The 21508-nt window shown below is 49.5% G+C and overlaps 1 protein-coding gene across 2 annotated transcripts in view; it reads left to right on the top strand.

The window, feature by feature from the left end:
• The window catches only part of Atp6v1c2 (ATPase H+ transporting V1 subunit C2), a 36879-nt gene that overhangs the window by 9024 nt on the left and 6347 nt on the right, over positions 1-21508 (top strand). For both annotated transcript variants that reach the window (XM_075984055.1, XM_075984054.1), the window contains exons 3-7: positions 5775-5860; positions 12385-12479; positions 15268-15359; positions 17868-17966; positions 18498-18566. In XM_075984055.1, coding sequence (XP_075840170.1) covers positions 5775-5860; positions 12385-12479; positions 15268-15359; positions 17868-17966; positions 18498-18566 — 441 coding nt within the window. The remainder of the gene's footprint in view (positions 1-5774; positions 5861-12384; positions 12480-15267; positions 15360-17867; positions 17967-18497; positions 18567-21508) is intronic.

The raw sequence follows: 21508 nt of genomic DNA, 5'->3' as shown, positions 1-21508 counted from the left end.
CCCAGATGACGACTTGTCTGGCCGGGCTGGTCAGACACCTGGACTCTGTCGTACAATAGCAGGGCGAAATCCCTTGGAGCCACTATGTCTTAAGGCCACTTAGGAAGAATCTGCTCTTTGCTTGGGCCCTGGGAACTGTGACTCAGGTGACTGAGGAATGAACCTTCCCTTCCAGAGTCATCCAGTAGCTGCAGCCTCTGCCCTCCTACCTAGAGACCAGGCCTTCCAGGGCCTCAGGCCCTGCAAGGCAGCCACTTCCTGGCTTGTGGTTACTGAAGCTGGGGATCTGAGGTCTCTCCCACCTGGTGTTCATCTGTACCCCTAGGGCAAGGGTGCCGCAGTTCTATGCTTGGACCCTGCGGGAGCTACTTTTGGGGCCAAGATCTACTTTTTGCATTTTCTTTCTTTCTTTCTTTCTTTCTTTCTTTCTTTCTTTCTTTCTTTCTTTCTTTCTTTCTTCTTTCTGTCTTTTCTTTTTTCTTTTTTTGGGGGGGGGTTTCTAACTTATTAGTAGAATTATCATTCAACAATTAAAATAGACAAATGTCCTGCTACAAATCAGTGGATGTGAAAGATAAAGCGCAAATGAGACTATTTAAAATAAACCAGGGTCTGAGGTGGTGACAGGTACCTTTAATCCCAGGATTTTGGGGGCAGAAGCAGACAGATCTGTGTTCAAGGCCAGCCTGGTCTACAGAGTGAGTTCTAGTGCAGCCAGGGCTATGCAGAGAAACCCTGTCTGGAAAAACAAAATAAATAAAATAAACTAGGGTCTGGAGAGATGGCTCAGTGGTTAAGAGCACTTGCCGCTCCTCCAGAGGACCCGATTTCAGTTTCACAACCCCAACTGCCTGTATTTCACCTTCAGAGCATCCGACCCCCTGTTCTAGATTCTGTGGGCACCCATACTCTCAGGCACATACACTCACACAGACACAGACACTCAAAAGATAAAATAAATATCAAAAATAAAATTATAGAAATTACAATTACATGGTTATTTTATGTTTTAAAAACAAAACTAACTTTTCCTTTTTCTTTTCAATTTATTCGTATCTTTTTTAAAAAAGCTTTGCAGTTTTGTGTGTTTGTGCATGTGGAGGCTACCGGTCCACCTTCCTCCAGGGCTGTTCATTATTTTGGATTTGATTTTGTTTACACAGGCTGGACAAGGTTGTTCAAGCTTGCAATCACACTTCCAGGGGTGGACCAAAGACTGAAGGACCCTGGCCTTCCTGGCCCAGCAGGCTTGCTGAGTATTTGAGCTGCAGGTTCAATGAGAAGCACTGTCTTAAAAGACAAGGTGTGGAGTGATTGAGGAAGATACCCAAGGCTGAGCTCTGGGTTTCACACATATGCCCAGATGCTCATGTGGACCTACTCACATTTGTACATGCAAACAAAGACACACACACACACCAAGACACAGGTTATAGACAGTGAAATGTGTACATTTGCAGTAATCAAATTGGTAAGTTTTGATGAATATGTGACCAAGTAAGATTATTACACATTTATTAGTATGATCTGTACATTTTCCCAGGCGGACTAATACACATTACATTTTAAGAAAATTAATTTTGTGTGTGTGTGTGTGTGTGTGTGTGTGTGTGTGTACATGAGTGGGTGCCATAGTTCATGTGTGGAGGTTAGAGAACACCTTGAGGGAATTGTTTCTCTCTGGAGCGCTACCATGTGGGTCTCACAGGGATTGAACTCAATCTTTTGGTGGCAGGTGACTTTGGCCACTGAGTCATGCTCCATCCCATTTTTTTGTTTGTTTGTTTGTTTTTCAACACAGGGTTTCTCTGTAGCTTTGGAGCCTGTCCTGGAACTTGTTCTTGTAGATCAGGCTGGCCTTGAACTCACAGAGATCCACCTGCCTCTGCCTCCCATCCTTGCTATTCATTTTGGTCAAATATTTTAGAGAAAGCTGCCGGAATTTTCTTTGTTGAATCTTAGAGACCTGGCAGTTTCCCATCAGTTCTTCCTGTGCCGCTTGTTCACAAAGCCATTGTTAAGATGGTGTCTGCTAGCTGGAAACCCTACCACCAGAACCGGGTCTCCCAACATGGAAACTCATACAAATCAATGAAGGAAGCAACAGAAGAAAACAAAACAGAAGAGGGGATGGTCTTGAACTTGCGATTCATAGAAGAAAGCGGCCTTCGTAGTCAGCAGACCTGAGGAGGGATGCGCAGCCTTCCTGGAGATCACACATATGCTAGTTGGGATGACAGTGACGTGTAGGTTTCCAGCTGTCAGACTGGCAGAGACTGAAAGGACTCCTTAAGACCAGTGTTGGCCAGGGTCTAGAGAAACAAGCAGGCTTCTGCATTCTGGGGACCGTGGACATTTGCTTCTTGTAATTATAGGGGCCTTGCCTGCCGTTACAAATGACCACCCCTTTTCTTTCAGTAGCTTCTCTATACTACCCGTACAAGAGGTCAAAATGTGTGGATCGCTGCAACATCAATTCAAATGGGAAGCACCTAGCGGGATGGGGTGCCTTGTGGCAGGGTGACTTGTTGGGCTGCTGCGCTGTAGATTAAAGGGAAGAGGAAGCCTCTCACTTCTGACAATAAAGAGACCACGCGATGTAAAGGGAGAAAGGGAAATTTAAAAATGGCGTGAGACCCTTCAGTTCCCTTTGGCGAGAAAAAATGTTCTGGATCAGTGACATGGTAATTCTCTGGTGACCACAGCCGCTGATCACAACAGGTTGCTTTGGTTCTGTGGAACAGGCGATCTTTCTAGCCGTTGAGCTTCACCGGAGCATGCCATTCTGAGATGTCCCGGAAGCCATGTGCGTGCTGGGGGACCACATTTGCTGTGGTGAGACACTCTGAAGGGGCTCAGATGGGGAGGAGTAGAACCCCGCAGAAGGATGAGGTGCGGTGAGGCTTTGTTTAGGCAGTCGGCAGACATTGCTGAGCCAGGTGATGTGGTAGCATCTGGGGTCTCACCACCTTCATGTAAATAGGTAGTTATGAATGGGTTACGGTGGCCACAGAAATAGGTCCGACCTGCTTGTGTTACTATGGTGATCTGAATAAAGACAAGGAGCTTTCAACAGCACTGAACCTGCAGTTCTACACCAGCAGGGACTTGGCTTAGGCTACAGCACTTATTAATGCTTGGGGCACAGTAGTTGCTTAGTTAGTGTATAAAATTTCCTAACCGAGTCAGTGTCCCAGCAGACGACAGGAGGCACACTCATTTTCGGGTAACTGGAAGAGGTCTTGTGACGAAGAAGCCGGAGTTGTGTGGGAATGTAGCAGAGTTTAAGGGACAATGATGGGTCCTGGGCTGAAACACAAGCCTGAGGCTACAGGAGCTTAGATGTCTGCCTGAGGGAACCAGACTGGACATTTCGTCTCCCTTTGATCTGCTGAGCTCACCTGGGAGCCAGAGAGTAGAGAGCCCAGAGCAATCAGCCAGAGGCCTGAGCACTTTTCTCTCATGGCAAACGCCTGGAAATACTCCTTGACTCCATAAAGAAGCCTGGGAAACTGTCAGTACCACCCCAGGCTAGTGCACTGCTAATCAAAGAGATGCAGGCACACCACACTGGTCGGCTTTTAAACACAAGGCAGGTCACTGTCGGTCCAGAACGCAACATGACCCAGTGGCCAAGAGCCTTGTCTTTGAAACCCACTTAAAGACACTTGATAGGGAGCCAATTGTTTAAGTTTCCTCATCTAATAGGTGGGATAATACTCAACTTCCCAGAATCCTTGTGAGGCTAAAACAAGATTTCAGAGAAACTGACACTTATACACTCCTACAGATGAGAGTCGGTTATCAAAGGAGCCCTAAGCACACTTGACCCAAGCGGGAGGTAGACTCTGGAAGAACGCCTCACTGATGTGTTTCCTGTACCTGGATGACAATAGTTGTTCTTTTAAAAATTTTTATTTACATATTTTTTAAAACTTTTTTTAATGATTTATTTTTTATTTTATGTGCATTGGTGTTTTGTGTATGTATATCTGTGTGAAGGTGTTGAATTCCCTGGAGGTGAAAGTACAGACAGTTGTGAGTTGCCATGTGGATGCTAGGAACTGAACTCCAGGAGTCTGGAAGAACAGCCAGTGCTCTTAGCCACTGGCAGACATGGAACTTGCTGTGTAGATTAGACCGGCCTCGAACTGAAGATTCACTTGCTTCTGCCTCCCGGATGCTGGGAGTAAAGGCATGTGCCACTATGCCTAGCCTTACTTAGTTTTGGAACAGGGTTTTGCGTATCTCAGGCTGGCCTCGAACTTACTAAGTAGGCAGAGATGACTTTGAACTTCTGATCCTCCTGCTTCCACTGCTGGCATTGCATATTCTTTATGGCACTGCAGATTGAACCAGAGCTTTACCTGCTAGACAAGCCAGATAAGTATTGAGCTGTATCGCTAGCCTGGCTCCTTTCTCTCTCTCTCTCTCTCTCTCTCTCTCTCTCTCTCTCTCTCTCTCTCTCTCTCTCATCTATCTATCTGTCTATCATCTCTCTATCTGTCTATCTATCATCTATATCTATATCTTTTAAACTCTGCTAGGGATCAAAACCATTGCCTCACATGTTAGGCAAGTGCGGTGGTTGTTCATCTTAAACTATTTCACACTTAGGTCTTTAGTTTCTAGCTGTCAGCCCTGATTACTTTGGCCAAGAAAACATGACTACCTCTTTCCCTTTCTTGCTTTCAAGAAACAACAGGGTCTTTCAAGGTGTCCATCTGCCTCAGTTTCTACGGCAGGCCCAAGGTACCATACTGTGCTTGGTTAGTGGGACTGTGCCTGCAGTAATGGAGGAACTTGGAGCTAGGGACATAACTCAGTTGGTAGAATGTTTGTCTAGCATATACAAGGCCCTGGGTTCTATCCCCATCACCACAAACTTGGGCATAGGGGTACATGGCTGCATTCCCAGCACTGGAGAGGCAAAAACAAGAGGATCAGAAGTTTAAGGTCATCATTAGGTATGCAGTGAGTTTGGGGACGTCCTGGAGTACAGGAGGCTTGTATCAGTTGGATGGCGAGAGGGAGAGGGAAGGAGGGAGGGAGGGAGGGAGGAAGGGAGGGAGGGAGGGAGGGAGGGAGAGAGGGAGGGAGGGAGGGAGGGAGAGAGAGAGAGAGAGAGAGAAAGGGGGGAGAGAGAAAGGGGGGAGAGAGAGAATGAAAATGAAAGGGAACATATTCCAACCTCCATCTGTAATCTGGTATATGGCTTGAGTTCTTTTAGTGTGTTCACTGGAAGCCCAAGGTTTGGCTTTTCTATAAAATCAGTACCAGATTATACTAGAAAGATATCAAGTAGAAATATTTACCCATAGCACAGCCAGCGATCATCTTACTGTCTAAGTTTCTGTCTTGTTTTTTTCCATCTAACATTATAAAGCGTGCCTTGTTCCACGGTATTTGGAATTCTTTGTAAACCTTATTTTCAATGGTGGCTAATAATCCTCTGGTGAATCGACCATCTTCAAACAATTCTCTATTGTTGAGCCTGCGGGTTGCTTCCAATTTCTTATTGTCAGCCGCTCTGCTGCAAAGAACATCTTTTTATTCAGAAGGCTTTTCTGGTTTTTTTTTTCCTGTTTCCTCAAGATGGTTTCCCAGAAGTGGAATGACTGGTTCAAAGGTTCTTAATGTCTTAAGTCTCTCCTTAGATTGCCAAATTGCTGCCCCCAGTGGCTTCAAGGGCTCCTTTCTCTGCCGGGAGGATACGTGGGGTGGTCCTGCAGGCAGCTTCTTACTCTCACTGGCTCTCTCTTCTCTACCCAAAGCCTCATAAAGAGAATGGCGCAGAGCGCGGTGGAGGTCATGGAAGACTCCAAGGGCAAAGTCCACGAGAACCTCCTGGCTAACGGAGGTAGGTCCACAGAGGTTTCTTCTCAGGAGCCATTTCCCTCACGATGGCCACAACGGGAGCTCTGAATATCCAGTTCTGTTAAGGCTTACTGTCCCATTTCTGGAAAATCTCACACATCTCCACCCACTTATCACTTTTTTAAAACCAAACAAGGCGTGAGAAGTGGCTGTATGTAGCGAGAAATGCCTCCAACCGGAGACAGCAGGGCCGCATCAGACACTTCACGCGGAATGTCCCCATTTCAGAGTTTTGGCTTCCCATGCTGATGGACACATATCCAGGCACCCCAGTGCTGCTTGGCTGTTAAATGTGCAGATGCCATTTGGGCTGTATTTCTAAATGTGTAGCAAAAACATAGAGACTTTGAAACCCAGGTATGGTGGCACACATCTGTAATCCTACACTAGGGAAGTGGAGGCAGGAAGGACATCCTGAGATACTAAGTTCAGGGCCAGCCTGGGCTATCTAAGACTGTCTCAATATATATATAAAAGCAAAACACGGACATGGAACAACACTTGGATATTTTGAAAACTCTAGAATTAAACATTGACATATCTGTAGAGAGAATTAACCTTGAGTCTCTACATGTCTATTGAAAACGAGAGCATACACATTTACACTTAGATCATTTGAGATAAGCAGCACATATATGAACACACACATGCTACCTGGAAATGTTAAAAGTCTTCTACTGGTTTAAATTGGCAAATGGGAATATCCACTCTCCCCATTCTGAACCGGATCCGCATGTCTTTGTGGTTTAATAACCCTGTCTTATATTATGTTTCAGGTCTGAAGGAAAAGATGAAGTGTTTAAAGAGTAGGTTGTGTCTTGTTTGCCGTGCACATGCTCAGTGTGCTGCTGCATGTCCCTGGGAGGGCGGGGCCTCGGGCTGGTCATAGGGTACAGTGCTCAGGCCTTAACAGTTTCTCAAGCAACCTACCTTAGAGCTTGGTCACCGTACCCAGATGATGCAGTTCACAGTTATTTCATTCCTGTCTCCCTCCTGTCCTCTCTGCTTATTACCTGGAAACAGGACTGCATCAACTCTGGGGGCTTGGGGTGAACTTCAGCATCTTTTTGCTTGCTATCTGCATGATCTTGAAGCCTGTCTGCTGTCCCACCTGCTCTGTAAGGATGTCTGCTCAGTCAGACCTTGTTTCTTGTGGTTCATGGGGATCATGGGTCTTCTAGAACAGGCCACTCCCGGAGTGGGTGTTAGAACCGCTGGCTTGGCATTTTCTCTCATCTTCTGTAGCAGGCAGAATCCAAAACAAGTAATATTATTTAATTTTATTTTTTGAGATGATGTCATGTGGTCAAGGATCACTGTGTATCTCAAGGTGACTTTGAACTTCTGACTGCAATCTTGCTTTCAGTTCCCAAGTGCTGGGATGACAGATGTGTATTACCACACCTGGTTTATGGTTTATTTAAGCATACACTAAAATTCTGATTAAAATGCTCACTGTGTTCCAGGACTGGGGATACGGCTCATTGGCAGTGTTTGCCCAGCAAAGTGCTGGACCATGGATTCAGCCCTAACACCGCACCAAACCAAACAAACCACGATAAGCAAACAAATCTGTCCACTTAGCTTTCAACTCAAAGTTGATGCCACTTAAATGTATGTGTCGTTCGCTGTGGGATCCACCCCTGCCGGGTGCACCGTCTCTAGGAGAGAGCACACTAAGGGACGAGGAAACTTGGTCTTTGTTGCTTGTTTAGCATGTGTCATCATCTCCTGGCTTCCTGCAAGGCCTCTGCAGGTTCGTCCCAGTTACTTCCAAGGTCATTTCTGAGCATGCTCTGTGAACCAACCCTTCCAAAGGCCTGACAGCATGGTGAGGCAGTGCCTACAGTAGCAGCCCAACCTTAAGTCCACACCTTTGCATTGAGACCTCCCAGAAAGCCCAGTGACTTTAACTCACTTTCCCAGAAGACTTTCTTCTGCAGGATACTCTCAGACTAGGGATAGATTTTCCTAAAGCTCTTTTGTTCTGTGAATGGGATTTTAATCCCGTCTCCTTCAAGAGAATTTAGGGCATTGGCATCATGAAGTCTTGAAGGGGTTGTACCTGGCCATGCCATGCACGTCCATCTTGACCTTGCTTTTCTCACTTGCAAATAGACTTAGTAACAGTCTCAGTCTAGGTTCTTAGCTTTGCTGGGTGCCTTTTGCTTCTGTTTGTCTTTGCCACCAGCTGTGATGGAGCATGCTAAGACCCATGTGAGTCCAGCAGAAGCAGAGCAGACACACACGTGTCTGGCTCAGGCTGTGGAAGACCTGTCTGGCTAGCCAGGCATTGGGCTGCCTGCCTGTGCAGTTATAATCTTGTATGCTGGCAAGGCCTTGGCTTGGTTTTTCAGATGATGTCATTGTTGCTCAAGAGACAGCCGCCTGTGGGGAGTGTGTTTGGAGAGAGCAGGAAGGCTGGGGTGGCGGAGGCCACTCTGGAGTAATATTCCTGCCTACGGTATAGACAGGAAGGACTTTCAGGTTGTGATCTGGAGCAAAGGTTAGTGTCCAGAACTAGCACTGAAGTGGGAGACAGGAGAGAGGAACAAGGGGGAAGAGGGCATAGCTACCAACCCAGAGGCCCACTGAGCTCCTGCGGGAGACCATTGTCAGCCTCCTGGTGCCTCTGGGAGCTCAGGGCTGGTGGGAGAGAGACCCACAGTGCCCTGCACCCTGCAGCAGAACCTTCCCTCCTAATAGAGAAATCCATGGGGGCTTTGGGTTTGGTGGCAAGGCATGAAGAGCAGAGCTTTCTCTGAAGTGTGTCTCTGCTGTATGTACATTGCCCTGGCTGCATTCGCTGTGCTGAGTGTGGCTGTCAGTGTCTTGAGCCTCCTGTGGAATGCTTGGTTCTATCAGGTCCTGTGGTGGGCTCTGGAGACAAGGGCGTTGCGGGAGGTCAGCTAGAGCAGCCTCAACTGATCAGAGAGGCTGGGAGAGCAGTTGAGCACTCCATGGGCTGGGTGGGAGGACTCCAGGATGCTGCAGGTAATGCGGAGGGTGGAGAGGGAGTGCCCCTGACAACACATCACCCTGACATCTGTCCTGGTGGGCGGCTAGTTCCTCACCTTCAGGAAAGACTTGAGGTCATCAGTGGGCGTTCTTTCTCTTGCCAGTGCTCTCCCAACAGTTAGCATTGCTATCTCTTGAAAGGCCTCATGTGACCTTTGTTTAGCTTTTGGGTCATGGGAATGACAAAGCTTTTCCTAATGCCAAAACCTATGCTAATATCTGTCAGTCTGATTGGACAAGGAGGCTTCCACAACACTCTCTGTATGGCCCAGGCTGGCCTAGAACCCACTATGTAGTTCATGCTAGGGTCAAATTCAAGGCGAGCTTCCTGCTTTGACCCCCCGAGTGTTGAGATTATGGTTGTGCACCACCACACCTGACCAGGTGTTTCAGGTTGTAATGAGGACTCTGCCCGGTTATGGGCAGCCATAGTTTGTGTCATCAGATAGTCTTTCCTTGGCAGTTTATGGGGTGGCAGTGAGCATGGGCAGAGTGATCTGATGTCCCATTTTCTTATTTAATTATTTATTTATTTATTTATTATGTATACAATATTCTGTCTGTGTATATGCCTGCAAGCCAGAAGAGGCACCAGACCTCATTACAGATGGTTGTGAGCCACCATGTGGTTGCTGGGAATTGAACTCAGGACCTTTGGAAGAGCAGGCAATGCTCTTAACCTCTGAGCCATCTCTCCAGCCCCTGATGTCCCATTTTCAAGAGCCCAGATCTCACCAGGTGTCCTACCCCCAGCATTTTAGAGATTCTCTTGTCACAGGCTGAAGTGCTGTGGCCAATGTTCAACAGAGGTTTTTTTTTTTTTTTCAAGTCTCTGCCAAGTCTATCCACTCTGGAATAAAATCAAGAGGGTAAATTTTATAAAGGGGCTGGTGAAGGGGCAAGCCTCCTTTCTCCTACAACATAGTTAGATCCTGATAGCTGGGCACAATGGGGACAGGGACCAAGGACCTTCCTTTGTGATGGGCAGGGTGTTGGGTGCTCTGTGTCATTTCTTCCTGCCATGATGGAGCTTACATAACTTACTCTGTGATGGGGCTTCCTCCTGGAGATATTGACATCCCTTAATAGGGCTGAAGAGTAAATCAGATGGGATGACTCACATCTCCCAGCCCAAGGTAAGCCGAGAGCGAGTCCACATCACCACTGTTGTTTTAAGGCATTCCTGCCTGCTAAGTAGTAGGGCCACTTCCCTCTTGAATCCCCTTTGGTTTCCATCTTTTTCTTGGGGATTAGTGCATCTACCCATCAAAGTTGCTCTTGCCTCATCCTGAGTTCATCCTCTCTGCCCTGTCCCTTCCTCTGCTCCCTGGCCCCCAGGTTAATGGCTGTCCTTCCCTCCACTTTGCTACCCAGCCTAGGAATCTGGGTGTCACTTTACTTCATGCCTTGTGTGTCACTGTCCCTGCATCCTGCTGAGTGGGTCCCCTCCTTTTTGCTCCCAGAGCTTCTTGTCTTTCCCCTCTCCCTTATCCTCATTGACTTCTGTCCACTCCCAACATGGACTCCTGCACTGTTTCTCCATGACCAGTTCCAAGCACGGAGGTACAGATGTGACCTCACCTAGTCTCCTAGTTCCTGGACTGCCTAGCTCCTGCCCACCTCCTTGCTCCATCAGCTTCATCTAGATGCCTAACATCCTCCCCCAATGTAGCCACCAGTCCTTCTGACACTCGACACAGGGAAGATGGCTTGACTTTAGGAGTTCAAGGCCAGCCTGGGCCACACAAAGAGATCCCCATCTTAAAAGGAATGAAAGCTGGGCAGTGGTGACCCACTCTTTAATCCCAGCACTCGGGAGACAGAGGTCTACAAAGTGAGTTCCAGGACAGCTAGGGCTGTTACACAGAGAAACCCTGTCTTGAGAAAAAAAAAGTGGGATGAATGAAGGAGAAATAACACGCTCCTATGGTGCTCTCTGGAAATGTAGGGCATAAATGTAATTAGGCCTTTAATCTCACCATTTGAGAGGCAGAGGCAGATGGATCTCTGTGAGCTTGAATACAGCCTGGTCTACATAGTGAATCCCAGCCTAACTAACACTGTCTCAAAACAAAACAAGCAAGCCCTCAAGAGGTGAGAGGCCTGACCACTCTCAGGTAGGAACGCAGACTCAGTTCCTCTCTTGTGTGGGACCCAGGACTTAAGCCAGTGTCCTGGTTTCTTTTGAGATAATTTAAAAAATGATAAAAGCACCTTTAAGAGAGAAAGGGTTTGTTTTGCTGACAATTAAAGGTCACAGTGCATCCCTGAAGGAAAGTCAAGGCTGGCACTTGGAGCGACTCGGCATATCCACAGTCAAGAGTAGGGAGAAAGCAATGCATGTATGCTTCTTATGCTCAATTCCCTCTCCACACCTACCCTGTCTGAGACCCCGGCTGAGGGAATGGTGCCACCCAGAGTAGGCTGGGTCTTCCCACATCAACTGCTTAACCAAGGTGATCTAGAGACACACCCACAGTCCATCCCTGAGTCTCTTCCCAGGTGACTCCAGATCGTGTTAAAAATTAAAACTAAGTATCACAGCTGAGCATGGTGGCGCACACCTTTAATCCTACCACTGGAAAGCAGAGATAGGCAGATCTCTGAGACCAGCCTGGTTTACATAGTGAGTTCCTGGACAGCCAGAGACACACAGTGAGACCCTGTCTCAAACAACAGCCATACAAAAACAAAACTAAACAAACAAGCAAAAAAACACCCTAAATGTCCCAATCAGCAAGGCTCTTTGGACTAAAATGTGTCAGTGCAATTGAACCACCTTCAGTTCCTCCCACTCTTCTGCTGCACATCTGGCTAGGCTAGGCAGGAACACCCTTCTTTGCTGTGGAATTTGTTTGGTTTTGATGAAAACACGGGTGTATTCTGCTCACTCTAGACTTCAATGGGCACACACCGAATGATGCCCATGGCTCCAGGTGGGAAAGCCAGTGACAAGCAGGTTCCATGGTGTAGCTGAGCTGTGCCATGTCCTCCCTAAAGTGGACGATGTGGGTTAACATCACCTGGCTCTTGTTGGGGGCTCAAGAAGCAGGTGGAACCTGTGAAAGGTCATGGCTCAGTGGTTGGGAGCCTGGTTTGATGCGTTCTGCTGGGCCTTCTGGATGTCTTGAAACAGATTGGTGAACTAGCTGGGGAGGATAGGCCAAGCAACCACTGAAGGTGACGAAGTCACCAATGGCCACAGAATGTCACCTTCTTGGTTTCAACCTCCAGGAAGGGCAGGTTTCGTAGTAAACTCTAGGTGGAAGCTGCCGAAGGAGAGCTTGGTGCTCGGCTTTGAAGTGTACAATGGCAGGTGTACAGTGAGGCCTCCTGCTGGCTCTGAACTGCTCCCGCATGGAGCATATACACTCGGGAGCCCATGCCTATTCTTCAACTGTTGCCTGACTGCGTCTTTGGTGTGAGCACCAAGCTCAGTTTGTCTCCCTTGGCTTGGTTCTGGATTCAAGCTAGCCTTTGCTCTTCCAGTTGACTTGACATCCTTTGTGACGCACTTCGAGTGGGACATGGCCAAATACCCTGCCAAGCAGCCACTGATGAACGTGGTGGACACACTGGCCAAGGTGAGGAGAGTCTGCTTGGAAACCTCTGACCGTCTGAGAGGACATACATGGGGCTGGGATGCCGACAAGGTAGAAGGCCACAGGCTGGGATGTTAGCTCTGTGAGTGACCCAGGGAAGGTTCCTCTTACCATGCCCTGGGTAAGGTTAGAACTCGGAGAGACGTGTGTGCACTTGTCTCCTGTCTCTGCCACCCAGAGGACTGCCTGTAATCTCACAGGAGAGTCCCCTGAATGGGCCTGAGGCACCTGTGTTCTGACCCCAGGCCCCAATTCATTTCACTCCCCTACTGTGACTCAAAACCTGTGATGCAATGTCTTAGTCTTGCCCTCCCTTACCATGCACTTGAGGACCCAGTGCCCTTTGGATGATTGATTGACTTTGTGGTATACTAAGTATTCTACCACAGCGCTCTTTTAATTTTTATTTTGAGGTAGAGTCTCACTAAGTTGCCCAGACTGGCCTTGAGCCAATTCTGTAACTCAAGCTGGACTTAAACTTTTCATCCTTCTGCCTCAGCCTCCTTAGTAGCTGAAATTACAGGGCTCGGGCACCAGGCCCAGCTCTCTTGGTAAATGGTTTGCAAAACATCATTGTTTAGGAGACAGTGTGGCATAGAAGCTCCACCCCTTGGTCATATTGTGCCAGCTCATCCCCTAAGTGTCTTGTGATAACAAATCAGTACCATGACAGGGTGCCATCTACTAAGCCATGTTCTTCAGCTCACACTGGGTACACGCCCCATAGCACAGGGATCTGCAGGGACAATGTGGGCATCTCATAGCCAAGGTGACTTCTATGTGCCTTCACCATGGGTGAGATTTGACTGTCCTGCCCTATTGCTGGTGCATACAGAACCCTTTATATGTCATGTCTGGTCCAATGACTGGGGAGATCCCAGCCGTATGCTCAACAAAGCTGCCCTGTTCTCTTAAGTGGCTGAGCTTCCCTGAGGGCGGTAGGCAGGTCAGGACAGGAAGGGTGGCTTTGAGACCTTTTCTCCTTCAGGTTTCTTGGGAATCTGGGTGTGGCTCCTTGGGCTTACATCCCCTCCCAAGAGGTTCTCAGAGGTGCTTCTAGCGGGGGGCGGGGGGGGGGAGGCAGCCCAGGGTATTGTGCCAGGTATGACTTTCTGGAGAGCATCACCACATCCACCACTGAGCCAGAGAACACAGACTTTTGTGGGGTTGGGCATGCCACCTCAGGATTCTGAGTCCCAGGGACACTGGACTTGTCCTGGGGGAGTCGGAGAGCAGTAGAGTCAGAACTGGCTCCCCGCTAGTCCAGGATACCAAAATGTACAGCTATTAAAGCAACACACTGAGGGGAGGTGGGTCAGATCGAATCCCACAAGGTGTGCAGTGTTCAGGCTCCATGCTCTATCACAGGGCTGTAGGCTAGTGGGACAGGGGTGGGGGAGACTGGATCTTCAGTCTGTGCTGCTCCAGGAACTTGTGTATGAGCCCCAGCCTCGCCTTGTTCTTCTGAGGTGGCTTAGGGCTTTGTACAGTTTGTGTAGCACATTGTCCTATGGTCACATGATGTAGCTGCACCCTGACTGGTGTGTGCAGTGTGGTCCATGTGCACAGCATAGCTGTGCAGCCTAGTTATGCGGTAGGATGTCATCAAGGCACATGGATCTCTGTGGAGCCTTTTTGTAACGTCCTGGGAGTGTGCTCCTCTTTGGATGTCTATTCTGAGTATTTAAACTCAGAACTTCCACAGTACACCAGGTTTCAGCTCATGATTCTCAACAGCTCCCCACCAGAAGTGTGCATGGCCCTACAGCATGGACACACATTGTGGGGCATACACACACTTCATATCCCACTGCCAAACTGGAGGCAAAGGGGTGGCCAGATGGCTTGTGTTTTGGGGTACCCGCCACTGCTGACAAGTGTCCAAGCATGCTCAAATACACAGCCACCTGTTTGTCATTATGGCTGCAGGGCGCTGCTCACTGCCCTGCTGTGTCTTTGCACGGCCAGGCCTGCCGTGAGCCCTTGGGGACAGAACTGTCTTTAAATTACCACAGAGCTCAGCCCTTGGGAGGGACTCACTGTGCCTCTGAATCACTTGCCGCCTTCTGGCCTCAGAGAGCTTATTTATCATCATCCTCCTGAACTGTTCTTCACTGGGGTCAGCTGTCCTTGGGGCCTCTCTAAAGATGGCGTTCCTCCCATGTCGAGTAGATGGGGAGCCTGAGGCGGGGAGCAGAGGCGCTCAGTCACTGGGCACTGCAGGTTGGGAGGAGCTGCAGTCAAGTCTGGAGAGGTGGATGATTGGGAGGATGAGCAGGGAAGACAGGATAGGTACCTAGCAGAGGTACCCGCAGCTGGGAAGTTCAGCATCACTTGCTGGGAAGGAGCACAAGCTAGCGTGTGACACTGGGCAACCTGTGGCATCTCAGTCCCTGTAAAGTTGTCTTCACCCACTTCCCCATGTGGGGACTGACTGCGAGGGCCAGGTGCTGGGGGCTGGGAGAGTCAGGAGGGAGACTGACCACCCTGATGAATAGGCAGGTTCTGTTTTTCTTTTGTTTCCTTGTTTCTTTCTTTATCCCGAGACAGGGTTTCACTTAGGCTAAGCTGCAAACTGGCTGTGGAGCTGAGGATGATCTTGATCTGATCTTCCTGCCTCTGCCTCCCAAGTGCTGCAATTACAGAAGTGAGCCTCAGTGGCTGGCTTGGTCACTGTTGTTAAGTGTCCCATGGATGCTTGGCCAGATTTTGAAGAGTTTTACTAACTCCTCAAGGTCACCAGGAGCGTCTCTCCCCCCCTCCCTCCCAGCAACTGGCACAAATTGAGACAGACCTGAAGTCCCGCACAGCCGCGTACAGCGTTCTGAAGACCAACCTGGAGAACTTGGAGAAGAAATCCACGTGCGTACCACACCCATTGCATTCTCTGTGCATGCATCCGGTGGGGGGCGGGGATAGCCTTCACTCTTACCTTCCCCGTGGCTGTGGCCCTTGAACAGGTGCACAGTTGGAGCTGCGTGCTGGGAACCTGAGGCAGATTAAGAGGACAGAGCCAGGCAGGGTGGCCACTTCTGCCTGTGAACACAGAGGAACACGGTATTGCTTCCTGTCGTTCCTCCTTTCCCCCGTCCCCACTCCTTACCCAGTAGGAGGCTCTGGGGAGCCTGCTCAGGACTTTCGCTGCATCTCATCTTCAAGGAGGGCAGGCAGAATGGGATGTCAGAGCCCAGACCTCTTCAAGGGGCAGATAGGATCATGGGCAGCAGTCCAGGGCAGACCAGGATGGCTCACGGGCAGCAGTCTGGATTGACAGCTGCAGGGCTTTAGGTGCCCTGGCTGTTTGCTGGAGAATGGGTTGTTCAGGCCCCTGACAGACCAGGCTCCATGGTGGTGGAATCAATAGAAGAGCAAGCTCGGGACCTTCATGGCAGGGACTATTTGGGGATGGCAGGGGGCACCCTGGGAGGAACAGGCAATAAGGAGCCAGGCAAGCTCCCAAGTGAGAGGGGAGGGTGGGCAGGGCCCGAGCAAGCATGAAGTAGTCCCCAGCACTCACCTCTACACCCTGAGTCTGAGTCTAGAAAAGCAGAGTGGTCCAGGAGCTCAGAGCCAGCTGCCCTCCCTCTGTTTGGTGTCTCTTATTTAAGCTTCCCTCTTAAACCTTTCCTAGGCTAGCTTTTCCAGTCATAAAAGAGGACAGAGATTGATCATTCCTAATCTGAAAACCCAAAATGAAAAAATGCTCCAAAACCAGAAAAGTTTTAAGCATCAACAATGATTCCTTAAATGGAAAGTTCTGTACCTGACCTTTTCGTGACTCTGGCCACGATACAAACACTAAAATTGCCATGTAAGCTTCTCTGCCAGCTATTGTATGAGTCTTGTATGAAGCCGATGGGTTTCTGCTTTGACTTGTGTCCTACCTCCAAGAAAGCTCAGTATTCCAATAAAACATTCAAATGAACAAAACCACCCGAAATCCAAACAGAGAAGGAATGCAGAAGCTGCCATCCATTAAGTGGGGGTGGAGACCACAGATGCACTGAGCTTAGAAAGCCAGTTCCAGTTGTCTGATTCCATCTCTGGGTACCTGAACCTGAGCGGTGGTGGATGCCAGTCAGGCGGGCACTGTTTTACCTTGAGTTCAGGGTAGCTTAGTCTCTTTTGAGCTTGGGGTCCAGACCATGGCAGGCCACCCACTCACTTCACTACCAAGTCATAGACAGTTTGATGGCTGGCATCTTGGATCCGTGGGCTGGATCCGTGGGCAATCTGAGTTCAGTCCCTGGGTCTCGCCTGGCAGAAGGAGAGAACTAACTTCTGCAAGTTGTTTGCTGACCTCCACCAATGTGCCATAGCACATGGATTCCTGCACACACACACACACACACACACACACACACACACACACACACTCACACACTCACACAACAAAGTAAATAAATAAAAAGTGCAGTTAGAGAATTGGAACTTTAGCAGGGGACTGGTCCAACCGCTTCTCCCCTACGGTCCCTGATTCCTCCTCCTTCACCAGTCAGATGCTGACTCTGCCTTCCATTTGTTCTCTCGATGCACATGTCCTCGTCACAGCCACTCACTCAGCAAACCTGTGGGTTTGCTATGTATGTGGGTTACCTATGTCTCCTAGCAGGGTACCATGCTGGCAGTGGTGACAGGATGGCCGGGAGGGGACCCACCAGCTTTGTCTGCACACATAGTTGTGTGTGGGATCAGACACCCTTGGAAGCTAGGGTTTCTCTCTTGCCTTTGAGGCTTTGCCCTCGGCTCTGTGCTTGGGAGGTTGGAAGCCTTGGGCTCACATTGCAGCCTCCATGCTCTGGGGGCTGTCTGGTTAGGACTCTGCAGTGCGGGGAACTACCATGTCTTGGTAGCTACCTCTGTCCATGCAACAGCTTGGTAATAATACCACGCTCCTCATCTGAGCCAGGGCTGGTGGTGTAGACAAAGCTGATATTTCAGGTGAGTGTCCCCAGCTGCTGGACCGAATAGCCTGTAAAGTGACACAGAGCTATCTCTATCGGGGCCTATCTGTCCCATGCAACTTGGAGACCTTGCTGTTTTGATACTTGAATAACTTTAGCAGCCTGCCACCCGAGGTCCCCTCCCAGCGCCTGGGTTGGCTTTTGAGGGCAGTGCAGGTCACTGAGGTGTTAGATTCAGCAGCCCCTTGAGTGGCAGGTGATAGCTGCAGAAGCTCTGCCAGTTTCCCTGCCCCCAGAGGGAAGAGAAGGTAGCTCACTTACCATTTGGCTGTACCTGGCCCTGGCAGACAGCTCAGAGACTCTCCTGGGCCTGCTCTATTTCCTGTTGTTTGTCTGGACTCTTGAGGCATGTGGGGTCAGTGAGCCTCTCTCTACTGGACTTACCTGTTGTCCCTCTGCCCTCCAGGGGAAACCTCTTCACCCGGACATTGAGCGACATTGTCAGCAAAGAAGACTTCGTACTTGATTCGGAATATCTCACAACCCTTCTGGTCATCGTTCCCAAGTATGTGGGCAGGAAGATAGTGGGTGTGTGCTGCTCAGGGGAAAATGAGGTGGGCCCCTTGTGCCCTGCTGGGTCAGGTCAGCAGAAATTGTTGCTCGGGGCTCATGGGGTGGGTCACTATCTCCACAGGCACAGAGCCAGGTGGATGGTAGCAATGGCAGAGCCTTAACTGAGGATCTGTGCTGTGCCCACAAGGAGCCTGAGAGCTCTACTCTTCCCTTTGTCCTGGCGCTAGAAAGACCATTCTGCTGGCCCCGGGTCACCTGGGCCAGGATCAGATCATTATTAGTAAGCTTCAAATATACCAACACCCAAGCTCTCTCTTAGGGGAACTTCTGGGAAGACCTGGAGCCCTTGCAATCAGACTGGGCTCAGCGCAGCCCTGGGCAATAGCAGGAACTTTGGGGATGTTAAGAGCACTCCCTGGTTATACCTCTCGACTTTCCACCTTCAGAAGAAGGTGAAAATAGTTTCCTGAGACAAGAGAAGCCCTTCCTTCCCAAAGTACTCAACAGGTCTGTGTCCTCACAGGTCAAGCTATGCACAGTGGCAGAAGACGTATGAGTCCCTGTCAGACATGGTGGTCCCTCGGTCAACCAAGTAAGTGAGACCTCAGCTTAGTCTACATCCCCAGAGGGGAAATGTATGGATGTTCTTGGAGCACCAGACATGTGCCAAGGGTGGGGCACCTCACAGCACCATGCCTGCGCAGTAAGTCCCTGTGGCCTGGAATTCCTGCTTGCCATTGTCCTTCAAAGCTCCAGTTGCCTGTCCCTCCTCTGGGAAGGCTGTTCTGGCTGCTTCCAGAAGAGTTTCTGGGTTCTCTGCCTGCCTGCTCTGTATTCTCTGCAAATGCCTGAACAGAGTGACAGCATAGGGCTGGCTGGCCTCAGAGTCTGGGCAGGGAGGCCATTCTCACTGTGTGGCCAGTTGGGGTCAGAACGGGAACAAGTGAGCACTGCAAAAATGATGGGTAGGCCCGGGTTGACTCTATGTCTACTGTGGAAAATCAGCCATGAACTACACACATTAGAGCTCCCTCGGAGAATGAGCAGACACTAGCTGTTGGCGGGTGTCTTAGTCACACTTCCATTGCTGTGAGGAGACACCATGACCAAGGCAACTCTTAGAAAAGAAAGCATTTAATTAAGGGCTTGCTCGCTGTTTCACGGGCTTAGTCCATTTTCATCATGGCAGGGATCGTGCTGGCACACACGATGCTGGAGCTGGAGCTCAGAGCTGTATCCTCAGAGACAGAGAGACAAAGAGATAAACAGAGAGAGAGAGAGAGAGAGTACACCTAGGCCTGATGTGAGCTTTTGAAACCTCAAAACCCACTCCCAGAGACACACTTCCTTCAACAAGGCCACCCCTCCTAATTCTTCTCAAATAGTGCCACTTCCTGGTGACTGAGCATTCAGAAAATATGAGCCTATGGTAGCCATTCTTATTACCACAGCAGGTATACAGAGGACCATGCCATTTATCTTGAATTAAAAAAAAAAAAAAGAAAACCGGGCTGGAGAGATGGCTCGGGCTGGAGAGATGGCTCAAAGGTTAAGAGCACTGGCTGCTCTTCCAGAGGTCATGAGTTCAATTCCCAGCAACCACATGGTGGCTCACAACCATCTGTACTGAGATCTGGCGTCCTCCTCTGGCGTGCGGGCATACATCAAGGCAGAATGTTGTATACATAATAAATAAATAAATCTTTAAAAAAAAAAGAAAACCAAAAAACAAAACAACAAAAAACATGTGACAGGAAGGTATTGGTGCCTGGGCCATAATACAGTTCACAACAGAGTCATAGGGGCCATGGAAATGAGGAAAACCACCCGCAGGGTCAGAGTTACGTGCGTAGTTCAGTGAGGCAGGGCCTAAGGAACTCTTAACTACGTGGGACCTGTTTGTGATCCTAAGTTATACATCTTATATATGCCATAAAGGAAACTTCAGAATGAGCCGCAAGTAACGTGAGCTCAATTATCTGCTCTACCACACCGCCCCAGAGCTGCCCACCTCACTCCAGCCCACCCAACCTCATCCCACCTACCCTATCCCATTTCATACAAGCCCACTCCACTCCATCCAATCTTACCCTACCTACTCCACCTGCCTCCTTCCGTCCCATCCCACCTCCCTCACCCCTACCCATCCATCCTGTTCTACTCCCACTCCACCCCATCCAGTCTCACTTTCATCCCAGCCCTTCGCACCCCATCCCATTATACCCACTGTCCCATCACACCCTACCCATCCTACCCTGTCCCACCCCATCCTCATAGGCCTCATTCTATCATTCTAGCCCCCTTCCTATCTTGACCTATTCATTCTTGAGGTCTTGGCACTGAGGAACATACCACCAGCTCCAAGGAGACAGCCACGGGGAGCTAAAATGAGGAATAGGTTAGTCACAGTCTAAGGACTAAGGAGGAGCTTGAAGAGGAGGTCCCTCTTACAGGTAGCACCAGACAGGAGCTGCCTGGAAGGCAAGCTTCTTTTGTTCTTAAAGATTGCCTCTGGGGTCTTTTTAGGAGGGCCAGTGTCTTAGTTAGGGTTCTATTGCTGTGAAGAGACTCCATGATCACTCAACTCTGATAAAGGACAGAATTTAAATGGGGCTGGATTATAGTTCAGAGGTGTAGTCCATTGTCGCCATGGCAGGCAAACATGGTGGCATGGAGGCAGACATGGTGCTGGAGACATAGTGAGACTTCTACATCCTGATCCACAGGCAGCAGGAGACCGCCACACTAGGTCTAGCATATGAGACCTCAAAGCCCGCCTCCACAGCGACACACTTCCTCCAACAAGGCCACACCTCCTAATAGTGCCACTCTCTATGGACCAAGCATTCAAACACATGAGTCTGTGGGGCCCATTCCTTTTCAAACCACTGCATTCAGTTTGGCAGGATGTTGGGCACCAGAGCAGAGACCTCAGGCCCCCATGATTCAGAGAGCTTGAGAGCCTGCACCAACAATCCTGGAAAGGTTTTGGGGCTTAGGGGCAGTTCCTGTGGGTGTGGGCTCTGAGACACTGGAGAGGTTATCTTCCAACCAGGCATGCCTAGAGCCCCAAGACTTCTTACTTAGACCGCTGTCTCCATGTTGCTGGGGACAGTGACTGCAGCAGCCTGTGCTACATGCTGGCAATGACATGCCCAGTTAGGGCTTCATGTTACTGAAAATGAAGTGGCCCTTGTGGAGTGGCTTCTGCACTGACCTCATTGGAACCTGCATAGCCAGCAGCAGTGTTGGGCCGGCCCCGTGGGGGACTGGATCACTCAGCCATTTGAGGAGCATAAGGCAAAGCAGACACCACACTCCCTGTCATTCCCAACAAGAGGCTCTGCTGAGCTCCCAAGGCTGAGTCTGGAGGAGTGGGTTGTGGGGGCGAACCTAGGAAGCTGTCAGACTCAGGCCACCTTTGGTTCCCAGCCCCTGGTGACTGCCAACAACACAAGCATAGGCCACCAGGCTCAGGACACCTGACTCTGTAAGTGGTGATGACCTCCTGAGCTGGAAGAAGAATTTCTCCTA

This window comes from Microtus pennsylvanicus, chromosome 8 (assembly GCF_037038515.1).
Source record: "Microtus pennsylvanicus isolate mMicPen1 chromosome 8, mMicPen1.hap1, whole genome shotgun sequence".
In the NCBI taxonomy this organism is placed as follows: Eukaryota; Metazoa; Chordata; class Mammalia; order Rodentia; family Cricetidae; genus Microtus; species Microtus pennsylvanicus.
Note: the sequence above shows the minus strand (reverse complement) of the source record. Positions and strands in the feature narration are given on the sequence as shown.